The sequence below is a fragment of the Myxine glutinosa genome, chromosome 8 (genome assembly GCF_964187855.1).
Source record: "Myxine glutinosa chromosome 8, kmMyxGlut1.1, whole genome shotgun sequence".
Lineage (NCBI taxonomy): Eukaryota > Metazoa > Chordata > Myxini > Myxiniformes > Myxinidae > Myxine > Myxine glutinosa.
The window spans coordinates 105,853,608-105,876,710 of record NC_136268.1 but is presented as its reverse complement, the minus strand read 5'-3'; the positions used below and the strand labels follow the sequence as shown (position 1 = coordinate 105,876,710).

Genomic DNA, 23,103 nt, shown 5'->3' with positions numbered 1-23,103 from the left:
ATTACGTCCTTACGCTGTGCTACCAAATATGAAGTCAATGGTGTCAATCATTTTGTCAATGCCATTCCTTTTTATTTTCTGATTTTAAAGGGCATATTAAGTTCTGAATCAAAAACAAAGGTTCTGTAATATCAACAGTGAAATAAAGAATTGTGGAGACCAAATACTTTTGTCAATTTCAACTCACTTTTCGAGACAATTGTGAGTTATTGAAAAAAGTGCAAGGGTGCCAATATTTTTGACCACGACTGTATGTGAAGATATTGAAATAAGGAGTTGGTTACAAGTTTGGCTCACAGGTGTGCACCAGGCTGCGATTTGTGTGGCTGATGTAGTGCTCCCATACGTCATAGCAGGAATTAGTATTTCATTCAGGCTGCCAGGCTGTTGCCAGTATTCATTCAGGCTGTTGGTTACAAGCCCTGGTGTTGGGCTAGCGGCTAGGGTGCCGGCTTAGGATCCTAGGATCCTGGGTTTGAATCCCGGTCAATCGCTGAATTAACGCCAGGGGGGTTGACTCAACCTGTCATCCTTCCGAGGTCGGCAAATTGAGTACCAGTTCACTGGTAATTCCCTGCTTGTCGTTAAAGGCGGCAAAAAGGGTTGGCGTCAGGAAGGGCATCTGGCCGTAAAACATTGCTTCAAAAAGGGGACCGAAAAACAACAACAACCACAGTTCCCGAAAAAGGCCACCCCCACTTGCGGGGAAAAATGGCCTCTAAAGGTGGTTTTTTATTCAGGCTGCCAGCGATAACTCACCTACTTTTCATTGAAGACATTATGGGGTCTTTAACTGCGAGTGCTGAATTTTTCCAATATCTATATATATATATAAAAGAAAGTTTTTGTTTGTTTGTTTGTTTGTTTGTCTGCACGCGCTAATCTCCTGAACGGTGAAAGATAGGAGGAAACCTCTAAAACAAAAAATGTCGGGACGGGCCCCGGGAAGGTTATAGGCTAAGTGGCGAGGCCGGTCGAGGCCCACCTCGGCTGGGCTGGGCCCATTTCGCAATTAAAAGCTGAGCTGAATTATAGTAGTCAATCTTCTACGGCCGCGAGTAAAAGCTGAATTATAGTAGTAAATTCATTCAAAAAGAACCAAAAATATCGGGACGGGCCCCGGGAAGGTTATAGGCTAGGCGGCGAGGCCCACCTCGGCTGGACTGGGCCCATTTCGCAATTAAAAGCTGAGCTGAATTATAGTAGTCAATCTTCTACGGCCGCGACTACAAGCTGAATTATAGCAGTAAATTCAATCAAAAAGAACCCGGGCAACGCCGGGTGCTTTCGGCTCGTGTGATATAAAAATGTGATATCTATTTTTCAGGCAAACAGATAAAACACAAGATGTTTGTTATTGGGTATTGTGAAAGAGTTCTCCACCTTTTATACAACAATCGAAATGTTGGGTAAAATCTCAGATCATAAACTATTTTTTTCATACATATTTTTCATACAACATTACTCCACTCAGTTTTACAACCGATTTGTAAAAACAGGTTATTTTACATTTTTTAGTCATATAATGACTTAAACATAGTCATATAATGCAGAATACAAAACAAAACAAAAATAACTTGCAATGTTTGGGAGTCAGTCACATTGAACATCATATATACACAACACATGTGTGGTAATCTTTCCAACACTGTCCAATGCATAATGCAACATTGCAAGTGGTGCGAAGGTAGCATGTCCGCACACGCTTGCCAGTTACTATCAGTACAGACAACACAATCCCTTCTCTTTCCGTTTGGGAGTTTCTCAGGCTTCAAATGGTTGACAGGGTTGGTAAGTCTTGCTTTGATGGGGCCTACACTGGGTCTACCTACACATACATTTGGTCCATGGAAAGTACTTATCCCGCAACAATGTGTACCTCAATGTGTCAACAATGTGTCTAAAGTCCCTCAACAATGCATACGTGAAAGGTACGAGGATTGAGCTTTGGTTGACGAGAGGTGTGTTGCTGATACAGGATGAAGGAATTCACAAGTGCAAATACATCTTTGTCCACTTGACAGTTCTTCTTTCATCTAGGTACATATTGGTGGATATCAGAGAGATCCACTGCACTATTCCCCTTATTGTAAACACCACACACCTGAGGCACAGTGAGCACGGCCACGCTTTCATGTATACTCACAGGTCTTGGCTGTATGCACTGGCAGTCGTGAGAAATATAACGTGTTTTTTTGTCCTCCAATTCAACACACAATAAAGGACCTTTCCTGGCAGCAAGAACGTTACCCTTTTCTGCTTTTCTTCACTATTTTAGGAATCTCCTTACAGTTGGGAATGTACAGTTCCTATCAGGCAGATTTTCCTGTTCAAGAAGGGCTTTGGTCAGAGGAACATGTGTATAAATTGTCTGTAAACAGGTGGTATCCTATCTTGAGCAGGAGCTGTACAAGTGTATGCAAACATCATATGCTAGATCATAATTTGATTTCTCCTCACTTTTGCCACCATACATGTCCATACCGAAGGTGTAACCAGTGTCACTTTCATACAAAAGCAAAACTTTATTCCAAACCAGTGGTGTTTGTTTGTTTGGCATATACTGCAAAGCCTGAATGAGCCTCATGAACCCAACCAGACTTCCATCGACTAACGCATTCTTCTTTGGCACATAGTGAAATTTTGTTTGCATGTGACATATAACAAATGAATCCTTGTGCACTTTACTTGGTAATTCCGTTTCATCCTCCCACCATTGAAAAGTAGACCACAGCAGTAAAAATCTATCCTTAGTAAATGTCCGTGAAAGCATTGGGGTAGACTGAGAATAATTCTTGTCATCACAATATGATGGGATGGTACTTTTACGAATTAGTCCCATGTTTATTGTGATGGCCAGAAATGCCTCCATTTCAGCCACCGCCGTGTGGTGTCACTTCTGAAACGTCAAATTGGTTGGAAGCCCTCTAACTGAATTTGCAAGTTAGCCGACTTTTTCGTCTCCATATTGATTAGTTTCCTGTACCAGCATATCAAGAAAGGTGTCACTGAGAATTGTCATGAAATATTACACATGTGCAGTATCGGCATCTGCCATGTCATGAGGACTTGACTGTGCAGTAAAATCAGATTGTGTCAGACTGTTGTCTTCCTCGCGATCCAGCACCTGGAACCAAACACTGAGCCAAGCGTCACCAAGCTGTCAACATCATCTGAAGTATCACTGGACAAACTGCTTTTTGAAAACTCTGACTTACTTCCTGAAAACTCCGAATCACTTGCTGTATAATCGCTTTAATCGTCGCCATTTTCATCATCACTCATGCCCTCTGATGATGTCGCAATTTTTTTTTAAAATGCGAACGAGAACATCAGAAAATGCAAAGCCCATCCCGCGTCTGCTTTGTGTTCAGACTTCTTATTCTTGTGTATACTAAACACATGACAAAAACAGCTAAAAAAAGAATACAAAAAGATTGACAATTTTAGGCGACCTTGACCTTTTGACCTCAAAAGCAAAAGGTTTCAGTGACCGAATATGCAAACCCTGCTCAAATTTCAAGTCAACAAAATGGAAATTGATGATATTGTGACCTTGACCTTTGACTTTTTGATTTTATTGACAGAACACAGGATACACTCGATGAATTGGTTCATATTAGTCACTGACTGATATTTTATGCAACCTTGACCTTTTGATCTAAAAATAAATAAATAATACAATCGGCATCAATCTGGTTTTTTTTAGGCTCGTGAAAGAGCTAACATTTATCAAACAAACAAATCAAACAAACAAGCAAACAAAGTATATAAAAAGGAAAAAGGGGGAGCGGTCGACAAGATGGGGAGAGAAGGGGAGGAAGCACACAAACACAACATTTGAGAGCAGGGACATCGGGAGATGTTTTTGGAGGGAGAGGGCTTGGGGGGAGGCAGGATAGGTATAAAACGCAAGGACACCAAGGACTTCCAGGAAAGCAGTTGGTATTTCAAAAAAGTGGATTTGGGGTGAAATTAGCGGGGGTAGAAAAGATCAAGGTTTTGGATTGGGGAAAATAAGAGATGGTGGTGAACAGCCGTTTTAAAGACCTGGAGGGAGGAGTGGGATTGAAGAGAGTGAGGGGGTTTGTTCCAGAGGCGGGAGAAAAGAGGAATGAAGGAGTGAAGGTGAGCAGAGAGTCTTGATTTTGGCAGTTTAACCATAAGAGGGTTGCAGGCAGATCTTGTGCGACCTGCAGGAATATTTGGGGGACAGAGCCCAGAGAGAGCTGGGGGAGCAAGGCCGGAGAGGAGTTGGTAGAAGACGGAAAGACCACCAACCTGCCTGCGGTGATTAAGTGAAAGGCCCTCGGAGATAGCGTCATCGCGGGAGATTCCAATGATTCTGAACGCTTTGGTTTCAACAGCGTGAAGACGAGCTAGGTGTGAAGCAGGAGCACCAGCCCAAAGGGGAGAGCAGTACTCCATTGAGCTGCGGATGAAAGCCTTGTATGTGGTGAGGAGCTCAGGTGTGCCAAGGAAGGACTTCGCACGCCGGAGGATGCCCAGTCGGCGACTGGCTTTGGAGGCCAGCTTGGAAATGTGGTTTTCCCAGGAAAGATCATGGCAGATAGTGAGACCCAAAAGCTTGAGTGACAGAACTTCTTGGAGAGGATTATTCAGAAAGTAGATGGGAGGGTTGTCCAGTCGGTCTTTTCGGAGAGACGTCGTAAGAGTGTGAGATTTGTCAGGATTGAAAGACATGTTCCACTTGTTTGCCCAGTCTATGATTTTGTCCAGGTCTGCAGAGAGTAAGGAGGCTGCAGACTGCTGATCTGAGGGATGAGGAATGGAGCGGCAGAGAGTGGAGTCATCAGCAAAGAGATAGAGAGGATTTTCAAGAGAGTCAGAGAGATCATTGATGAAGACCAGAAAAAGCACAGGGCCCAGAACACTGCCTTGGGGAACTCCAGCCTGAACAGGAAGAGGAGATGAGAGAAACCCATTCAGGGCCACACGTTGACGACGACTAGAGAGGAAGTCCGCCAGCCATGCGTGGAGATTTCCATGGATACCAAAGGAGGAGAGTTTGGTGAGCAGAGCGGGGTGCCAGACCGTATCAAAGGCACGTGATATGTCGAGGGAGACAGCTCTAATTTCCTGTTTGGCATTGAGGACCTCCATCCATTGTTGAGACAGCAGAAGCAGCATGTCCAGAGTAGAGTGACCTGGTCTGAAACCAAATTGATGATCAGAGATCAAGCCATTGGAGAAGAGGAAAGATTTCATATCCGAAGCAATGATGGATTCCATGACTTTGCTGATAATCGGGAGAAGGCTGATTGGTCTGTAGTTGCTAGGATCTGTTTTTGCACTTTTTTTGTGCAAAGCGGTGATGTTGGCTGATTTCCAAGCAGATGGCAGTTGACCTTGAGCAAAAGAGAGGGTGAAGAGAACAGAGAGAGGGAGTGAAAGAGCAGAAGACAGGATTTTAGGACCCGTGGGCTGATGCCGTCAGGTCCAGTTGCAGAATCAGAGTCGAGGGTTGACAGAAACTTTTCCACCTTGTCAGGAAGAAAGGACACGGAGTGCAGGAGCAGCTGGGTACGACTGGGTATGGTGGGTACAGAGAGGGATGGGTTTGGGACACAAGATTTAGAGGCAAACACAGAGTTGAGGCATTCAGCTTTTTCACGTGCGGAGTCAGCTGTGTAGCCGTTTGAGGTAAGGGAGGGGATGGAGGGGGAACAAACACCAGAAACAGATTTGACCAGACGCCACCAGGATTTGGAAGAGGGAGACAGATAAGAGAGTTCGTTCCTGAGAACGGAGAGATATTGTTTCCTGGCTCTCCTGAGGGTGGACACACACTTGTTTCGGGTATTGTGAAAGGAAATGAGATTTCCTTCCGTTGGATATGCTTTCCAGGAGACGAAGGCAAGTTGTTTCTGGGCAACAGCCTCACCACAAGATTCCGTGTACCATGGACGGGAGGAAGGGTATGACAACTGAAGACGAGATGGGATAAATCTGTGCATGAGAGAGAGCAATTTACTTTGGAAGAATTCCCAGGATGAGTTGATGTCAGAGGTGGTAGAGATGGGAGACCAGTCCAGACGATTGATGGCTGCTTGAAGACCGTGCCAGTTGGCCTGAGTGAAATGCCAGACTCGTCGACGCTGAGCAGTCTCCCTGAGAATGGTCAGAGAGATGTCCACTTTAACAAGGACATGATCAGATGATCCAATTGGAGCAGAAGAAGAGCAGCAGACATTTTCAGGGAAGTTAGTCATAACCAAGTCCAGAAGAGAAGATGCTCCGTTGATTGAGATCCGGGTCGGGAAATTGACAGATTGTGTCAGTCCCAGTGAGTCGCAGAAGTCCTTTGCTGAGGAGCCATGGCTGGTGAGAGGGGTACCCACACCCAGCCAACTGGCATGGTGACAATTGAAATCACCACATATGAGGAAGAGAGAGTTGGGATGAGTCGATAGAAGTTGGTCCATATTATCAGACAGCGAGATGTAGATGGAGTCATCACTGTTTGGTGGACGGTACAACACACATATGAACAAGAGGTGGGAGCGAAGGGGAAGCCGTAGCCAGAGGTATTCCTGGGGGTGAGGTGGAGAGAGTGCAGTGCAGGGCGAGTGAGGAAGAGAGTTTTTGATAAAGATAGCAACCCCACCTCCAGGACGAGGCTCAGGTCTATCATACCGGAGGAGGGAGTAACCCGGGAGAGATACTAAGGAATCAGAGACATCATAAAGGAGGAAAGTTTCTGTTAAGCAGATCACGTCTGGTTTGACAGAAGCAACCTGTATGGAGAGATCAGTTAAGTTTGAACGAAGGCCCCGGATGTTTGAGGTCCATACCGTTAATGAAGAGGAATTAGGAGAATCGGATACAGAACAGGGGGGAGGAGGGGTAGGATAAGATGTGGAAGAGGTGGAAGAGGTTGGGAGAGCTGTTGAAGGTGTGTCAGAGATTTCAGAATAGCTCGGAGAAAGGGAAGGATGGGGCGGACAAAAGGTTTGATGGTGATTGGGTGAGGCACAATGAGGTGTTATTTGAGGAGGAGGCAGAGCGAGGCAGAAGGTTGGGGGAGATGGAGGTGAGAGTTGGAAGGGGGAAGAAGCGGGGAGGACGCTTTGAGGAGGAGGGGTGAGAGGGGGAAAATTGAGAAGAAATGAGGGTGTGGAGATTTGAAGGGGAGGGGCGAGAGGGGAGTTTAGGAGGGGAGGGGCGAGGGGGAGTTTAGGAGGGAAGGGACAAGGGGAGGGATTTGAAAGGGATGGGATATGGGGGAGATTTGGAAGGGAGGGGTGAGGGGGGAGTCTAGGAGGGGAGGGGCGAGGGGGAGTCTTGGAGGGGAGGGGTGTGGGGGGAGTTTAGCAGGGAAGGGGCAAGGGGGGAGATTTGAAAGGGATGGGTGATGGGGAGGATTTGGAGGGGAGGGGCAAGATTTGAAAGGGATGGGTGATGGGGAAGATTTGGAGGAGAGGGGTGATGGGGAAGATTTGGAGGGGAGGGGTGAGATTGGATTTTAGAAAGTGTACGATTAATGGGAAACGAACATTTATTGCAAAATGAGTTACTTGTGACCTTCGAGTCAAAAATACGTTTAAGGACGCTGGAGGGAGGATGGAGTGCAGGAGAGTTTAGGGAATGTAGAAAAGAGGCACTGTAAGAGATGGAATTTTTTTTTGGGATGAATAGATTTGGTGAGCAAGTTGAAAGCAACCTTTTAAAGAAGAAGAAAAAATAGGTGTTGTAATATATGACAGAATACAGAACTTGCGGGGAAGGTTTAAACATTTTAACGTTTAACAGTGAAAACGATCTGGGGAAATGGGGGAGAAACACGTGGTCGAAGAACGAACGAACGAATAAGAACGAATGAACGAATGAGATCAACGAATAAGAACGGAGAAGGAAATGTTTTTTTTGTTTTTTTTTTTTGTTGAGATTTTATACAAGGAAGTAAGCTATGGAGTGAAAAGACTGGGAAAAAGAGAGAACGAAAGTTATTGGAGCACAAACGACGGACCGCTGAGAGAAAAACAAAGCCTCAAGGTTGGACACTGTGCAAGGCCTCAAAAGACAGGACACGAATTAACACGATTTTCTATACAGGTATGAAAGATTTACACCGAGAATCTTCCTCCGGACACACTATATGTGCACACACCATAAAATAAATACAGTTATAACGAAAATACAAATGGGAACAATTACTTAACTTCGATTTCGATGGAGAGCGTGGACAGCTGCGAATAAACGAAACCTCGCCGGCAAGACCGGAGGCGGAAGTGATGCGGAAGCGGAACTGTTCAGATTTTGATGATTTGCGTGTGATGCGATTCAACGGATGTTTATATGAATCGTTTAAAATAAAAAAAACCTTCAACTTCTGATATTTTACCTTTTCATTTGGGCCTCCCAATGGAAGCCCCGCCCGTAGGGCGGGTACCGTTGCTAGTACATTCTAAATCAATCATTGGAGGCCATGCTGAACATACCCACATGCCATCAAATAGGAACAAACAGTACAGATTGTTGAACAAAGACATCGGGCCATGATCGTGGCCAACAGCACGTTCCCGTGAGGCCACTATTGTGGCCTGCCGCACGCAAACAGTTAACGTCCACCAGCAGACAGACAGGACATCACACGATGCACTTTGTAACGCAATACACCCTTCCTGTGAAGCTGAAGCACCAATCCGACAGTTTATAGTTGTGTCGGGAAAAGATCCCAGAAGAAACAGCTTAAACCTTCACACCATCATGTTGTACATTTTACTTCGACACACAATAGTATGTGCACAACATCGTACCATGGTAACATGGTTCAATATACATGGACAGCATTTATATATACAAGCGCATGTAAAAGTGAAAACATTATTATTGAGCACACTTGTTATCCCAAGTCTCCCCAAGATCAGATGATAAAATTTGGAACTTAGCTGACCCCATTCCAAGTCGTCTCCTTTTCGGGAGATTTTCTACCGATTTTCTTCAATATATCAGTCTGCACAGCTGGTAAAGCTTCTTCCATGACGAGATTACTCAGAACCTGCAGATACACGCCATCAGAATAACAAGAAAGAGCAAAGCTCCGCATCACTTGCAAATGGATATTAGTTTTCATTCACGAGTAAAACTCTAAGTAAATGTATTTCCAACGAGTATTTTGTTTGGAAATGAAACTAATGTTAATCGAGGATTTGACATAACTCTCGAGGTAAATTTACTTGCAATTAAAGAAAGGAACCATGAAGCCAGGGAGGGAGGAAAAGGCACAACAGACTAGTAGTGGTATGAAGTAGAAAGTCTACCAGAAGGACAAAACTAGACTGTGCTAGATAATTAATTAATTCTACTCGGACATACAGAGACTCTCCTTCCTCGTGTATGTCGCCTCTCACCTCAATTTCTGTTCCAGACAGCATATCCCAGGCACCATACTTCTGCTGGCTCTGGCGATACACTCGCACTGCCCCCAGCAAGGTCTTGCTCTCCAACTCCCTTGAAAATCCTAAAAGGAGTTTATTAGCAGGTTGAATTACATTCTCTTGTGCGTTACATTGTTCGTTTGAGGGCATATAAAAGGACGCACAGGGCATCTCTAACAGACGGGGAGAAAACATCAGGGAATGGCAGACCTGATTCGAGATTACGAGTGCAATCACGAATGACAGCTTTCCAGGAAGTCTGCCCTTCTGGGGATTTGGCACACAGGTATTCGTGCAGACGATAAGGATGCCACAGATAGAGAGGATAGGGTGTTGGACAGTGCAGCATTGGTGAGCTGCTCACTTTCCCTGCTGTGGAAAAAAACAAGATAACTAGAACGGAACTCAGTAGAGAGCATTCCTCCGCCAGGTGAACAGTTTACAGAACATCCATAACTTAAGATGTCCTGCTATGTATAGTTTTTTGCCCCATCTCCCAATGGTGAAGAATCACTGAAAAAATTAAATAATTCTCATATCCGAATCCACATTCAGATCTTCATCAAAATCGAATCTACTTGTCCTTGTCAGACCCACAACGGGTCCACCAAGTTTCGTCCAAATCCGTCCACAACTTTTTGAGATATCCTGCTATGTATCGTTTTTGGCCCCATCTCCCAATGGTGAAGAATCGCCAAATTTCGTCCGAATCCGTCCACAACCTTTCAAGATATTTTGTCCACAAACGGACAAACGGACAGACAGGGGTGAAAACATCCACCTTTGGTGGTGGAGGTAATTAAGAAACAAGCAAGATAATTTTATTTCGGCACAAAGCAGTTCACCACTCCGATCAATCATAAACATAGGGGCAATACCCTTGGTGCTCACCTGGTAGAATAAACAGTATACTGCACTGACTAAAGGTATTTTAAACCAATTTCAGTGGTTGCTATAAGACAGGGCAGCATGTAGAATCATACTAACATAATCATAAGACTTTAAACAAACAAAAAAAATCTATATTGGGGGGCAACCCCCACTCCCCCCACCCCCACCCCCACCCCACGAGATCTTTACGCTGTCAAATATTTCTTTCATACTTAATGAATCTCTTATTTTACAGATTTTTTTTGGAATATTGCAAGTAGTTGCAGTAAGAATACCAATGAATAATGCGTTCAGGATTTTAAATGTTACATTAAAACACTTGCTTTCACTGATGTTCAAGTAATAACTACCTTGGATATTGCAGCAGGTGTACCAGGTCACACCAACAATTGAAAAGGCTTTTAAATAACTGGATTCTGTAAGCTGGTCAGTTAACGGTTAACCAAATCCTCGTGGAACATGAAGCACGCCACAATGTTGGTAGTAGAAAACCATCACTTCATTTACAATTTACACACTTTAACTACATTTTCCCAATTACCGAAAACTCATTATTAACTCAACAAACACACGGAAATAGTACAGTTCACCAAAATATTGTTACGTTTGTGTGGGTAGATGATGGAATCTCATAGTAGGTGACATCCACCAGCGGATGTGGTCAATAGTGGGGATTGTAAATTGAATAAGCAAATTGTCTGTTCAGGTAGGCCTGCATGTTTTGGTGTGATTTTTGACATTTTCTACCCGCCCCACGAGATAGGAGTGAGGAACCAAAGGAATTGTACATAGTTGAGTTGTTGTGCTTAAGGGGTGTAGAATGGTACGAAGAACAGGTAAGTTAGCTATGGCTCGCTTCCCACAGCCCCTCCTAATTTATTTCATAGGCTAATTCGGTGAGAGTCGCTAAGTGGTAAGGCTGGAACGGTAACGCCTACATTGAACCTTGCAAGAGCTACGGTTCTGGAGGGCATGGGGGGGGGGGGGGGGGAAGGGGGGACTGTGTTATGTTTGTGGGGTTAGATGATGGAACCTCATAGTAAAGGGAGAACTGTATAATTATAGCATGGACCGTGGACGTGTAGGACACATCTCAATGTATTTAAGTAGGGAAACTGGAGCTTAAGATTCTTCATGTCTTCACACGGGGGGGGGGGGGGGGGGGAGGGGGGTGAAGCTGTGTTAACTAGATCTGGATTGAGGTTACTTTTCCCCCAGTATGTGATTGCCGCCTGTGGCTTTTCCCTATGCCTTTACAGCTACAACAAGGCCGGCCATAAAAAGAACCTCAGTTTAAACAACAACAACCGCCGACAAAGGCCAAGTAAACAGGCTCCCGAACTAAGCCCCACCTCCAAAAGATCATATCCAGCAGGCCACGCCCCCGAAGTTCATGATTGGTCGGGGTGATGTCATGCAAAAGCTTCGAGCAAGAGGAGGAGTAGTGGCTTTTGTCTTTTTGCACGGAAAAGAAAGCTGGGCCATTTTTGTCCGTACTGGGCATTTTCTGTGCTTGTGCTGTGTGGAATGTTGGCCATTTGGAGGAAGCTGTTGCGGCCGTTAAAGAGGAGCAATAGGGCAGCGGTTTGTGGGGCTCTTGGTGCTTCGGGCAGAGGGACACGAAAGCAGATGGCCCTCACGAATTACCTCACATTCGTGGTGACGAGGAGAGCGACTCTGCGCCATCTTGTGCACTTCCCGCGTGTTGGCTTCGAGGTTCGACGACCGCCGAGCTCCTAAAAGCAACTGCGACCAAAGCTGAGTGCCGACCGACTAAAGGAATTTTATTTTATCTATTCCCTCGTCTGTATGTGAGTCTGTGTGGAGGTACCTCAGTTAGAGTTTTAGTTTTCATCTCAACATTTATTTCGACATTTTCATTTCTTGCCTTATTTTTATTAAATCATTATCATTGAATTGCCATGTCGTGTCTGTTCGTTGTGGGTTTCGGATTAAACCTGTCTGCTTCGTCCAGGTAAGCACTCCGTTTCCTTCATTCCCGCGCTCGCCAAAAACCAACCGCCATTTTTCGGCCGGTCGCCTCGGAATTAAAGACCGTCCGACTATTCCTCCAAGGCTGGTGTTTATCGGCTACGGACAGGACAATATGTTAGCACAATATCTGAATTCTGAAAACAGGGCAATAGTTACAAAAAGTGGGCACGTTGAGACATATCGAACATGTGACCATCAAGTTGACGGTGCAAGGGGTATAGGCAGTTGTGACAAGTTTACAGTGAAGCAGTGTATGATCGAATTGACAGTGCAGTGAGCAGTAGAGGCAGCTGAACTATTTTATAACTGAAGCAATTGTGAAGCAGAGATGAAGCAATAGCAGAAGTAGATATTAAAGTTCTGTGGAGAGCATTGATGCTCAGACATGGTACTATGTTACGCATCTGTGCAAAGTATGCCAATTGCTGTGTCTTACGTATGCTTTAGGATAGCTCCATCTGTTTTGTACCAACGTTGGTATATTTTGGGTGTGGAGGGCTGACGCATGCGCACTGAAGAGCTTCGGGTGCTGAGAATAAATCCGCCTGATTCACGTACTTGTGGTGATTTATGATATTCTACCAAACTTCTGTCTCTGGTACATAACGTACTTCTGAAGAAATAACATTTTGGATTGATGACGTCAGTATCGTGCAAGGACCACCTCCAACTTACAATACTATTGGGAATAATCTCAATGCAATAAACAACAGGACAGTGATTGCAGATTAAACGGTGATCACTTAAAAATTATTTCTTCCACAACTTTTTGAGATATCCTGTTCAAAAACAGACAAACAAACAGACAGACAGGGGTGAAAACATAACCTCCATCCATCTTCGGTAGCAGAGGTAATAAGTATGGGATCATTGGAAGATGCTCTGAAGATACAATCTGAGGTTCTGGTCCGTAACCTACTTGTAAAGGCTTAACATGCATACTGCTGCAAAAATCCCCAGACATACCTTGAGCAGGACTAACCCTCGATACCGACTGATAGTGTTCGAGTGAGCTGAGCAAGATGCAGCCAGTGCAGTCAATGATATAGCTTGGTGATCCTCCGTTCTTAAATTCCTTTTGGGGGGTGGGGAGGGGAAAGAGAGACATCACATCATAAAGTTACAAAGCAGTGGAAGACAATAATACATCCAGACATTGTACGACCGTTAAGGCAAGATGTGTCTCCAACAGGCGTGCCATATCCATGTTGAGGGCCTTACCAGCTTGTTGGGATAACATGCGATGAAATAATCTCCTGTAATCACAAGGTACTGCTCTTTCCAGGACCGACTATTGGTCAAATGGCGATAGGCAAATCCCTCCCAGAGAGACTTTGCAGTTTTGTTCAGCGGCGTCTGCAGCGATAAAACCGATGGTAGTTATCAGTAACATCAGCTCCATCATGCATGGGAGTTATTAGTAACAAATGACAAACGAGGGGTAATGTTGATGCTTCCAAACATCTCCGTCAATTTCCCTGAATCACCCGCAACCCAAAGCACCTTGCGCTGCAGCAGCTGAGGTTGTACCTCTCTTGACTCTAACTCAAACTGGACAGCATTCAAAATCTCCACTCCATACTGCTTCTTATAAATCCGTCCAAATTTCTTCATCACCTCCCTGACCCTTTCTGTAAAAAAAAAAAAAAAAAAAATCATCACAGGTGTTTCTTTTTGTTTGTTTGTTTTTTTGAACCACTGAATGATCGAGTGATTTGCAACATTCCATTCACAACTGCAGGACGCATCATGAAGATGTCGAAATGTCATTATTGGAGTTTCGCCATCTTTGAATACCAGTACAACAATACATTTTCTACACTTGCTATATTTAAAAACTAGCAATGCTAAACAAACCGGAACCTCCGGTTTAAAAATTATTGCCTCAAACACTACAATTCCTCTGATAACCACACTTTGATCACCTGTACGCGTTTTACATAATGCTCTACTCATGGAAACTTTGGATATCATTCAATAACATTGCATTCTGCCAGTGTATTCCTTATTATTGAGTGCTTTCTGCAGGGTATTTCACTTTATGGAATCTTATTATTGAGTACTTTCTGCAGGGTATTTGACTTTATGGAATCGTATTATTGAGTACTTTCTGCAGGGTATTTGACTTTATGGAATCGTATTATTGAGTACTTTCTGCAGGGTATTTGACTTTATGGATTCTTATTATTGATTACTTTATGCAGGGTATTTGACTTTATGGAATCTTATTATTGATTACTTTATGCAGGGTATTTGACTTTATGGAATCTTATTATTGATTACTTTATGCAGGGTATTTGACTTTATGGAATCTTATTATTGATTACTTTATGCAGGGTATTTGACTTCATGGAATCTTATTATTGAGTACTTTCTGCAGGGTATTTGACTTTATGGATTCTTATTATTGATTACTTTATGCAGGGTATTTGACTTTATGGATTCTTATTATTGATTACTTTATGCAGGGTATTTGACTTTATGGAATCGTATTATTGAGTACTTTCTGCAGGGTATTTGACTTTATGGAATCTTATTATTGAGTACTTTCTGCAGGGTATTTGACTTTATGGAATCTTATTATTGAGTACTTTCTGCAGGGTATTTGACTTTATGGATTCTTATTATTGATTACTTTATGCAGGGTATTTGACTTTATGGAATCGTATTATTGAGTACTTTCTGCAGGGTATTTGACTTTATGGAATCTTATTATTGATTACTTTATGCAGGGTATTTGACTTTATGGAATCTTATTATTGATTACTTTATGCAGGGTATTTGACTTCATGGAATCTTATTATTGAGTACTTTCTGCAGGGTATTTGACTTTATGGAATCTTATTATTGAGTACTTTCTGCAGGGTATTTGACTTGATGGAATCTTATTATTGAGTACTTTATGCAGGGTGTTTGACTTTATGGAATCTTATTATTGAGTACTTTCTGCAGGGTATTTGACTTGATGGAATCTTATTATTGAGTACTTTATGCAGGGTGTTTGATTTTATGGAATCAACTGAGGGATGTGCTCAACATTAGTTGAGTTTCACCAATTGCAGCCTTTCATCATGTTGCGTTTTCATCATGTTAAACTTGTGCTTTATTACTTGCATATAATTAATCGATGATTTTTCAAGTATATTGGTCGGTTGCGTTTGTGGTTCTCTGTCTGTTTGTCTGTCTGTCTGTCTGTCTGTCTGTCTGTCTGTCTGTTTGTCTGTTTGTCACCGGCCTACAGGTCACAATTCAAAAGCGATCGTCACGAAACTTCACCAAATTGTATAGGTCGTCCCAATTGAGAAGCCTATTGATTGAGGTCAAAGGTCATCTGCAGGTCAAATTTCTAAAATCGCCATTTTAAATCCATTTGACTTGAAAATTGAATAGCATTTGTATATTGTCACCAAATTGGGAAATCAACTATTTGAGGTCAAAGGGTCAAAGGTCAACTCAAGGTCATATTTTTAAAATCATCAATTTTCATCTAAAAAGCCATCAATTCTCAACCGATTGACATGAAAATTGAATAGCATTTGCATATCGTCACTAAATTGGGAAACATACTATTTTTGAGTTCAAAAGGTCAAAGGTCAACTCAAGGTCAACCTTCCAAAATCATTTTTCATCTGAAAAATCGTCACTTTTCTTCCTATTGACCTGAGCTTTGATCAAGATTGTCAATTTTAATCTTGATGAAATGGACAATTTGCTGTATCAATGGAAAACAAAATTATTGGTGGTGGGGGCGGATTTTGCAAGTATCGTGCTCCGCATGACGTCTTCTTGTTTTATAACTTCTCTCATTGTGTATAGATGGATAGATCAGCAAGGACACTGGATTTGACTCCAGCTGAATTAAGGATTTGGATTCTAATCTTCAGGATGCCGAGCTATTTAATTGAGAACTGCTGAGGTCACTCTTGGATTGTCAGTAAAAACCCAGGTGGCTCGTTAATGATCTTCAGGGTGGGATAAGATGCCTGTGACCAACCTGGTCTGGCCTGTGTATGAAGCTAGACCACTCAATGTGTTTGACTCTAGATCCCTTTGAAAAGTACTTTTTATAAGGACTAGGAGTCAGTCTATACCAGCATAGTGTCGTGTCGCCCAGCGATTAAGACCACTGGGTGACGGAAAGCCGAAATAGTCCTTAATTTCCGAGGCGATGAGCCTAATTCTTGGCGGTTATTTTTATGGCGCACATGGAATGGAAAGCAGCAAGGTGCTTATCTGAACAGAAGCCACACGGGTTTATTCCCAAACCTACAAACAAAGAAACATGACACAACAAATGAAAAATGCCACAATAATGATTTAATAAAAATAAAGCAATGAATGAAATAAATGCTGGGGTAAAACCAATTTAAGTTCCAACTTTGAGGATCCTCCACTCTCAGACACAAAAACAGACAAGGGGAAAGATAAAAAAGTAAAATCTTTCTGTTAGACGGCTGGCACTCAGCTCTGGCCCCAAATGGCTTTTAGTAGCTTGCTGGTCGTTGCCCCACAGGCGGGAAGCGCAACTTGAAGCCCCACAGGCGGGAAGCGCACAAGATGGCGTTCCTCGGCGTCACAAACGTGAGGTACTTTGTGAGGGCAGTCCTCTTTCGGGTGCCTCTGCCGTCCGGGGAAGCACAACGCAGACCCAGTCCACCACGACCTCAGCAGTGTCTGAAAAACCCTTAAATATCCTGCCGACTCGGCAAAAGCGCTCCTGTCCGAACTCCAGGACCACACACAAGGGTGCCCGTGTCTTTCTTGTCCAAAAAACGAGATTCTTCTTCCTCTCGAAGCTTCTCTGCTCTGAACGTCACTCTGTCCAATGGCCGAGCTACGTCGAATCACCCCATGGCCTTGCTTGACCAATGGCGAACTTTGGGGCATGGCCTGCCGGCTTTGCTTTTCCACGCCCCCTGTACCACTCTGGGGGCGTGGCCTTTTACCTTACTCAGTTGGTGGGGCGGGGTTTACTTCCCCAACCGCTCCGCCTGCTTGCAGGGGACAATTGTTGTTATTGGTGTTTAATGGATGGTCTTATGGCCGGCCTCGTTGTAATTGCAAAAATGCAGGGAAAAACCACCGAGGGTAATCACATACTGGGGGAAAACTAATTTTAACCCCTATCTAATTACCATAGCTTCACCCCTCGTGTGAAAACACGTAAACAACCTTAAGCTCCAGTTTCCCTACTTAATACATCGAGATGTCTCCTACTCGTCCACGGTCCATGCTATACCTATACAATCCTGCCTCCACTATCGTATCCATCATCTACCCCCACAAACGTAACAATATAAATAAGAACTAATTTTCTCAACCAAATGTTGATGCAGGTGTGTTAACCGCTGTAGGAGAGCAACGTTAACCGCTGTAGGAGAGCAACGATAAGCAACGTTTCTGGCAGGAGTCCTTTAAAGCAGGAACAGCATCTTTACCTAGTGTCACCTTCATTCCATGGGTCCAGGAGCCACAATTAGTTTCAGGAGTTGATAAATGTGCATCACCGAAACCACACACAATTTGGAAAATTCCATGCATTGAACGAATGAGGTCTCCCAAGGCACCAAACAATGGATGAGAACCCTCAAAACTGCTGCCATTCCCTCCACCAGAGCCAGGAAATTGCAGATCTAGACCAAGACCAGCATGCTCACAGACCCTAGTACACTCCAGAAATGTGTGAATATGGTGCTTTCCACCTCAACTATCCTCAAATCGGCTTTTCCCAAACTTTGGAATCTGCACAGCCACAGCTTTTGGACCCCTTAGCTTTGAAATAGAGCTCACTCACGGTGGAAAGAATAGCTCTGTAAATATTTGGTTGAGAAACTTTGTTTCACTTCTTCCCTTCCCTTATTACAGGAAGTCGTTTGCCACTTGTCTTACTTTCCTTTTATATGTGCAAATTCAAAAATAAGTTTATCTGCATTGCCATTTCCCTTTTTCTCTCCCATTATCGCACACAGCTCTTACAGGACATACAGGTTCAACAACTTCATCATAACCAGTAAGCTCAATTAAATCTATAAATCTCAGCTTATTACAAAATAAGGTGTTACTATTGACAAACTCCATCGTTGCAAAACACCGACCGATCCTTCACGAGACACATTTCATAAACACAACGAACAGACCTTTCTTGGTACGGGAATGTAAAACCGGTTGTCCAACTTGTACGCAGTTTGCTTACAAACCTGAAAGGGCCCTCGGTTGGTATCCCTCAAAAAGGGTAAGCTGTTGTGGATCGGTATGCCCCTGGCTGTATTATACCGTTTCGATGAGAGGATGTGGATGTCAAGTTGGAGTAAAGTAAGTACAGTGGTGATCTACTTCATGTGCATCAGACAAGTGATGTGACAGAAAAAGATGATGGGGTGTAGTCAGGGCCCTTAGGGATATTTTGGTTCAAATTCTTCCAAAAGCATCAAATTTGGCGCAGATGTTGCCCATGCCATACTCTTTCGATTTTTGACGGGCGCCAAAGGCGGTATGATCCGGGGACCATACCGGTCCATCCCGCCAGGTCACCTGACCTATGACGTCATAATTAGGATATGCATCCAATCACATGGCGTACTATAAGTGGTCAAAGTTCAAAATGAATCGATCGAAAAATGAAGGCAGGGATCCATTTTTAAGGTTTTCATAAAATCCAATATGGCCGCCAGGTCACATGACCTATGACGTCATATTTATGACATGTATACAATCATGTATACATGAACCCGGATCACGATCGCACAAAAATTAAACACAAGGATATGGCATACAGTTCATAAAACATCAAAATCCGTACCTTTGTAATTAGACTGATGAACTGCATATGCCTGAAAATTAGGAAATAGACATGTAAATATTTCCTCTAATTGTCAAAAACTAGGGCATGCCCGTACTATATCTATATCTAAAATTATATCCCCCCCCTCTATTTACATGAAATGGTTTGGTCCATGAAATGTTTTGGTCCATTCGCAACGCCAAAGCGAACGGCGAACGTTTTACATGAAATGGTTTGGTGCATGAAATGTTTTGGTCTATTCGCAACGCCAAAGCGAACGGCGAACGGCTTGCGAGTACAGTGACAATCCCCCCGGGGTTTTAATTAGTTTTAAAACATCGTTTAACGCCAACATAGCGCCAACATAGTTTGCAAACGTGAAATAAATGAATACGCTCTCAAATGTGCCATCCGAGGCAGAGTGTGTCCGCCACGTTCGGCACACGCGATAGCTCGCTGCTCTCTGATTGGTTGAATCGTTTTTTGGACATAGCTCGGTAAGTAATTGTCCGATTAATATGAAACCTTGAAAAGGCACATCCTCGGGTCCCCAGCAATATACCTGGCAAGTTTAAAGTATATCGGACCCGTGGTTGTCGAGAAACAGCGGTCACAGACAAACAAACGTACAAACATACAAACAAACACACAGAGATTACTGGAATTATAGATAGATAAGGTCAGAGTTCGATTACCCAACCCAGAAACATAAAATGGTGAACCTCGCGTAAATCTTGACAAAAAACTCAAAAACCGACATGTTTGACTCAAAAATGACCTTTAAGATGACCTTGAGGGTTGACCTTGACCTCGAATCATCAAAATAACATCATAACTTGATTCCTCGACATCGAAAACCCCTGAAAAGTGGTATCATACATGATTCCAACCCTTTTGGTTATTTAACTGATTTTCCTCTAATCCGGGTGGCGGCCATTTAGTATTTCGCCAATATGGGCCCCCCGGGGGGGGGGGGGAGCGCCCGTCTTGGCACCCGTCAAAAATCGAAAGAGTATGGCATGGGCAACATCTGGGCCAAATTTGGTGCTTTTGGAAGAATTTGAACCAAACGGCCCCAAAATATCCCTAAGGGCCCTGACTAGTGGGGATAAAGCACTGCAAAGGTGGGAGAAATGGCCTCCTTCGGTGTCTTGAGGTCCCTTACTTTTCCCATTATAAAATTCCTTTTGACAACGCATAAAGACTTGTTACGTACAACCCGTGGCTGCTCTCACCAGCACACCCAATCGTGTTCGTGGTTATTTCAGGGATATTTTTACCCTGCCAAGTCTCGGTTTTCAGGGTGGCATAGACGTACGTACGTACGTACGTACACTCCCCCGTCTCGCTTGGGTTCGAATCCGGACCCAGGCATAAACTGTCATCTGCTGGCATTCGTTGATGGATGATAAAAATCGCATGGTGTTTGTCATGAAGGAGGCGGCGAGTTATTGCCTGCACCCTGAACAAATGATCAATTCCTGCATCTTCAGCCGAGCATCCCACATCAGAGCGCCAACAAACTCCATGGTACGAGGACACCTCTGCCCCCCTTCGCCCCCCACAATCTCTTTCTCCTTTACATGTCCCTTCACTTAATCCTATCTCATCCTAAACTCTCCGTTCCCTCTTACAGCCCTAAGTCCATCCTTTACTTTAATAAGAATATGGTCCCTTAGGGCAACAACTTGTGCCCTGGGGAGTGGGGGGGGGGGGGGGGGTGGGGGGAGGTCTTTAACATCCACAGCCCAACAGTTGCAGGCAGGATAGCCGGATTAATGTCCCCTCGAAAAAGACTGTGCACTTACTTTGTGATGCCAGTGACAGTTTATAGTCAGGGTATCTATCCTGACGGGAATCGAACCCAAACTACTCTACCTCCGAGCTATGACGTCAGGACAGTCGTCCACGAGACCAAGATAACACATTTATTGTTGAATGTTAAATCAAAGTCAAGATGATTCCTTCATTCCTTCTGATACATTTCAGGGAAAAAAGGATAAAAATAGATTTTGTTTATAATTTCACCGAAACAGTTGACAGATGGACCAGTCAGGCATGAATCGACCCAACAACTGCAGTTCCTGGGACTGTAAGGGGCGCGCCCACGCGGTACCAGATGACGTCACACACCAAGCAACTCACCTGTGCACATGAAATAGGACGAAGCAGCGCTGTGAACAGGTGGTGTCGGTGTGTTCGGACACTACACAACCCAAACGGATGACATGGGCGTTCAAACACTACGAGCAACCATTCGCGGGCCATGACCCCCCCCCCCCCCCAAATAAGTTATTGTGCCCCCCCCCCCTACCCCCACCCATCCGCAAGCCAAGCCTTTGGTGCCAAACTTTGCCAGCCTTGGCTTTCATGATTATTACGCAAAATGTTGAATGATTTTTTTGGGTCTGTGCATTTATTCGGTAAGAGTGGAGTATATCGTCTATTTCAAATGATGTTCTAATGACGCGCACACTGCAGTGTGTTTGAGGGAGAGGGAGACGGAGAGGGAGAGGGAGACGGAGAGGGAGAGGGAGACGGAGAGAGAGAGAGAGACGGAGAGAGAGAGAGACGGAGAGAGAGAGAGACGGAGAGAGAGAGACGGAGAGAGAGAGACGGAGAGAGAGAGAGAGAGACGGAGAGAGAGAGAGAGACGGAGAGAGAGAGAGAGACGGAGAGAGAGAGAGACGGAGAGAGAGAGAGACGGAGAGAGAGAGAGAGAGAGAGAGAGAGACGGAGAGAGAGAGAGAGACGGAGAGAGAGAGAGACGGAGAGAGAGAGAGACGGAGAGAGAGAGAGAGAGACGGAGACAGAGAGAGACGTGGCTTGCACGTAGGCTATATTTTGTTTTGTGTGTGTGTGTGTGTGTGTGTGTGTGTGGTGTGTGTGTGTGGTGTGGTGTGGTGTGGTGTGGTGTGGTGTGGTGTGGTGTGGTGTGGTGTGGTGTGGTGTGGTGTGGTGTGTGTGTGTGTGTGTGTGTGTGTGTGTGTGTGTGTGTGTGTGTGTGTAAGAAAGAGAGACTTTGCAGCATGTTTTTAAATTGTAACTGGTTTGGTGTGTTGATGGCAAACTCTTATTATCAAGCATTTACAACATAGGTTGAGTTCTCGAACGGCAGTTTGTGCCCCCCCCCCCCCCCCCCCGCCGTTACCCTAATGCCCCCCGATTGGATTTCTTCTTGCGCCGAGTCTGGCGTGCATACAGCCAGGTGGAGAGTGCTTTTGAACACTTTTACACTCAAAGTAAAGTGAATAAACGCAGACAGGTTAAAACTTAAACGATGCTTGAACCAGTGAGTGAGCAGGTAACAAACCCTTTTAAACATTTTAAAAATCCATTTCGAGCCACGGGATCATAATAACAACCACAACCTTCCTATATAGCCGCCATCCCAGGTAAACGAAACATACTCACACCGCAGACCCCGAAAGACCCAGGTAGACTCACCACTGACCACCTGTTGCTTGGCCACGTCGTACGGCACTGAACTCGCACCACCCATGATGGACACCAAACCGAGGGCGAGGTGGTTGGAGGCTTCGTTAGTTCGTGTCGTTCAATGAAGTGAGGCAGGTGTCGAAACAGGAGGTAAAGTGAATAGTGAAGATGAAGAAGCCGTGAGGGGGAGGGAGCTCAGGCGTGGTGCCCGTAATGCCCGAGGCACAGTGAGCTTCAGGTGTTCGCCCATCGTCGTCCCGATACGACAGCATCAACATCACCAGCAGCGCCCTCTGTTGTCAGGAGTGACGCGGCCCGATCCACCACAATCAATCCTGTCAGGTTATACCGCCAATCGACCCTATCGGGTCATACCGCCAATCGACCCTGTCGGGTCATACCGCCAATCGACCCTGTCGGGTCATACCGCCAATCGACCCTGTCGGGTCATACCGCCAATCGACCCTGTCGGGTCATACCGCCAATCGACCCTGTCGGGTCATTCCGCCAATCGACCCTGTCGGGTCATTCCGCCAATCGACCCTGTCGGGTCATTCCGCCAATCGACCCTGTCGGGTCATTCCGCCAATCGAACCT

The 23,103-nt window shown here is 44.5% G+C and overlaps 1 protein-coding gene across 2 annotated transcripts in view; it reads right to left on the bottom strand.

Moving 5' to 3' along the window:
- Positions 1–22,785, bottom strand: part of LOC137433170 (protein Niban 2-like) — an 80,413-nt gene extending 57,628 nt beyond the window's left edge. For both annotated transcript variants that reach the window (XR_013624373.1, XM_078783646.1), the window contains exons 1-7: positions 22,516–22,785; positions 13,791–13,918; positions 13,509–13,643; positions 13,254–13,362; positions 9,612–9,773; positions 9,375–9,484; positions 8,918–9,022 (exon numbers count right to left, since the gene is read on the bottom strand). Coding sequence is in view for 1 of the 2 variants with exons in the window: in XM_078783646.1 (XP_078639772.1) it covers positions 8,918–9,022; positions 9,375–9,484; positions 9,612–9,773; positions 13,254–13,362; positions 13,509–13,643; positions 13,791–13,918; positions 22,516–22,570 (804 nt within the window). In the remaining variant the exon portion in view is untranslated. The remainder of the gene's footprint in view (positions 1–8,917; positions 9,023–9,374; positions 9,485–9,611; positions 9,774–13,253; positions 13,363–13,508; positions 13,644–13,790; positions 13,919–22,515) is intronic.
- Positions 22,786–23,103: the final 318 nt, after the last annotated feature.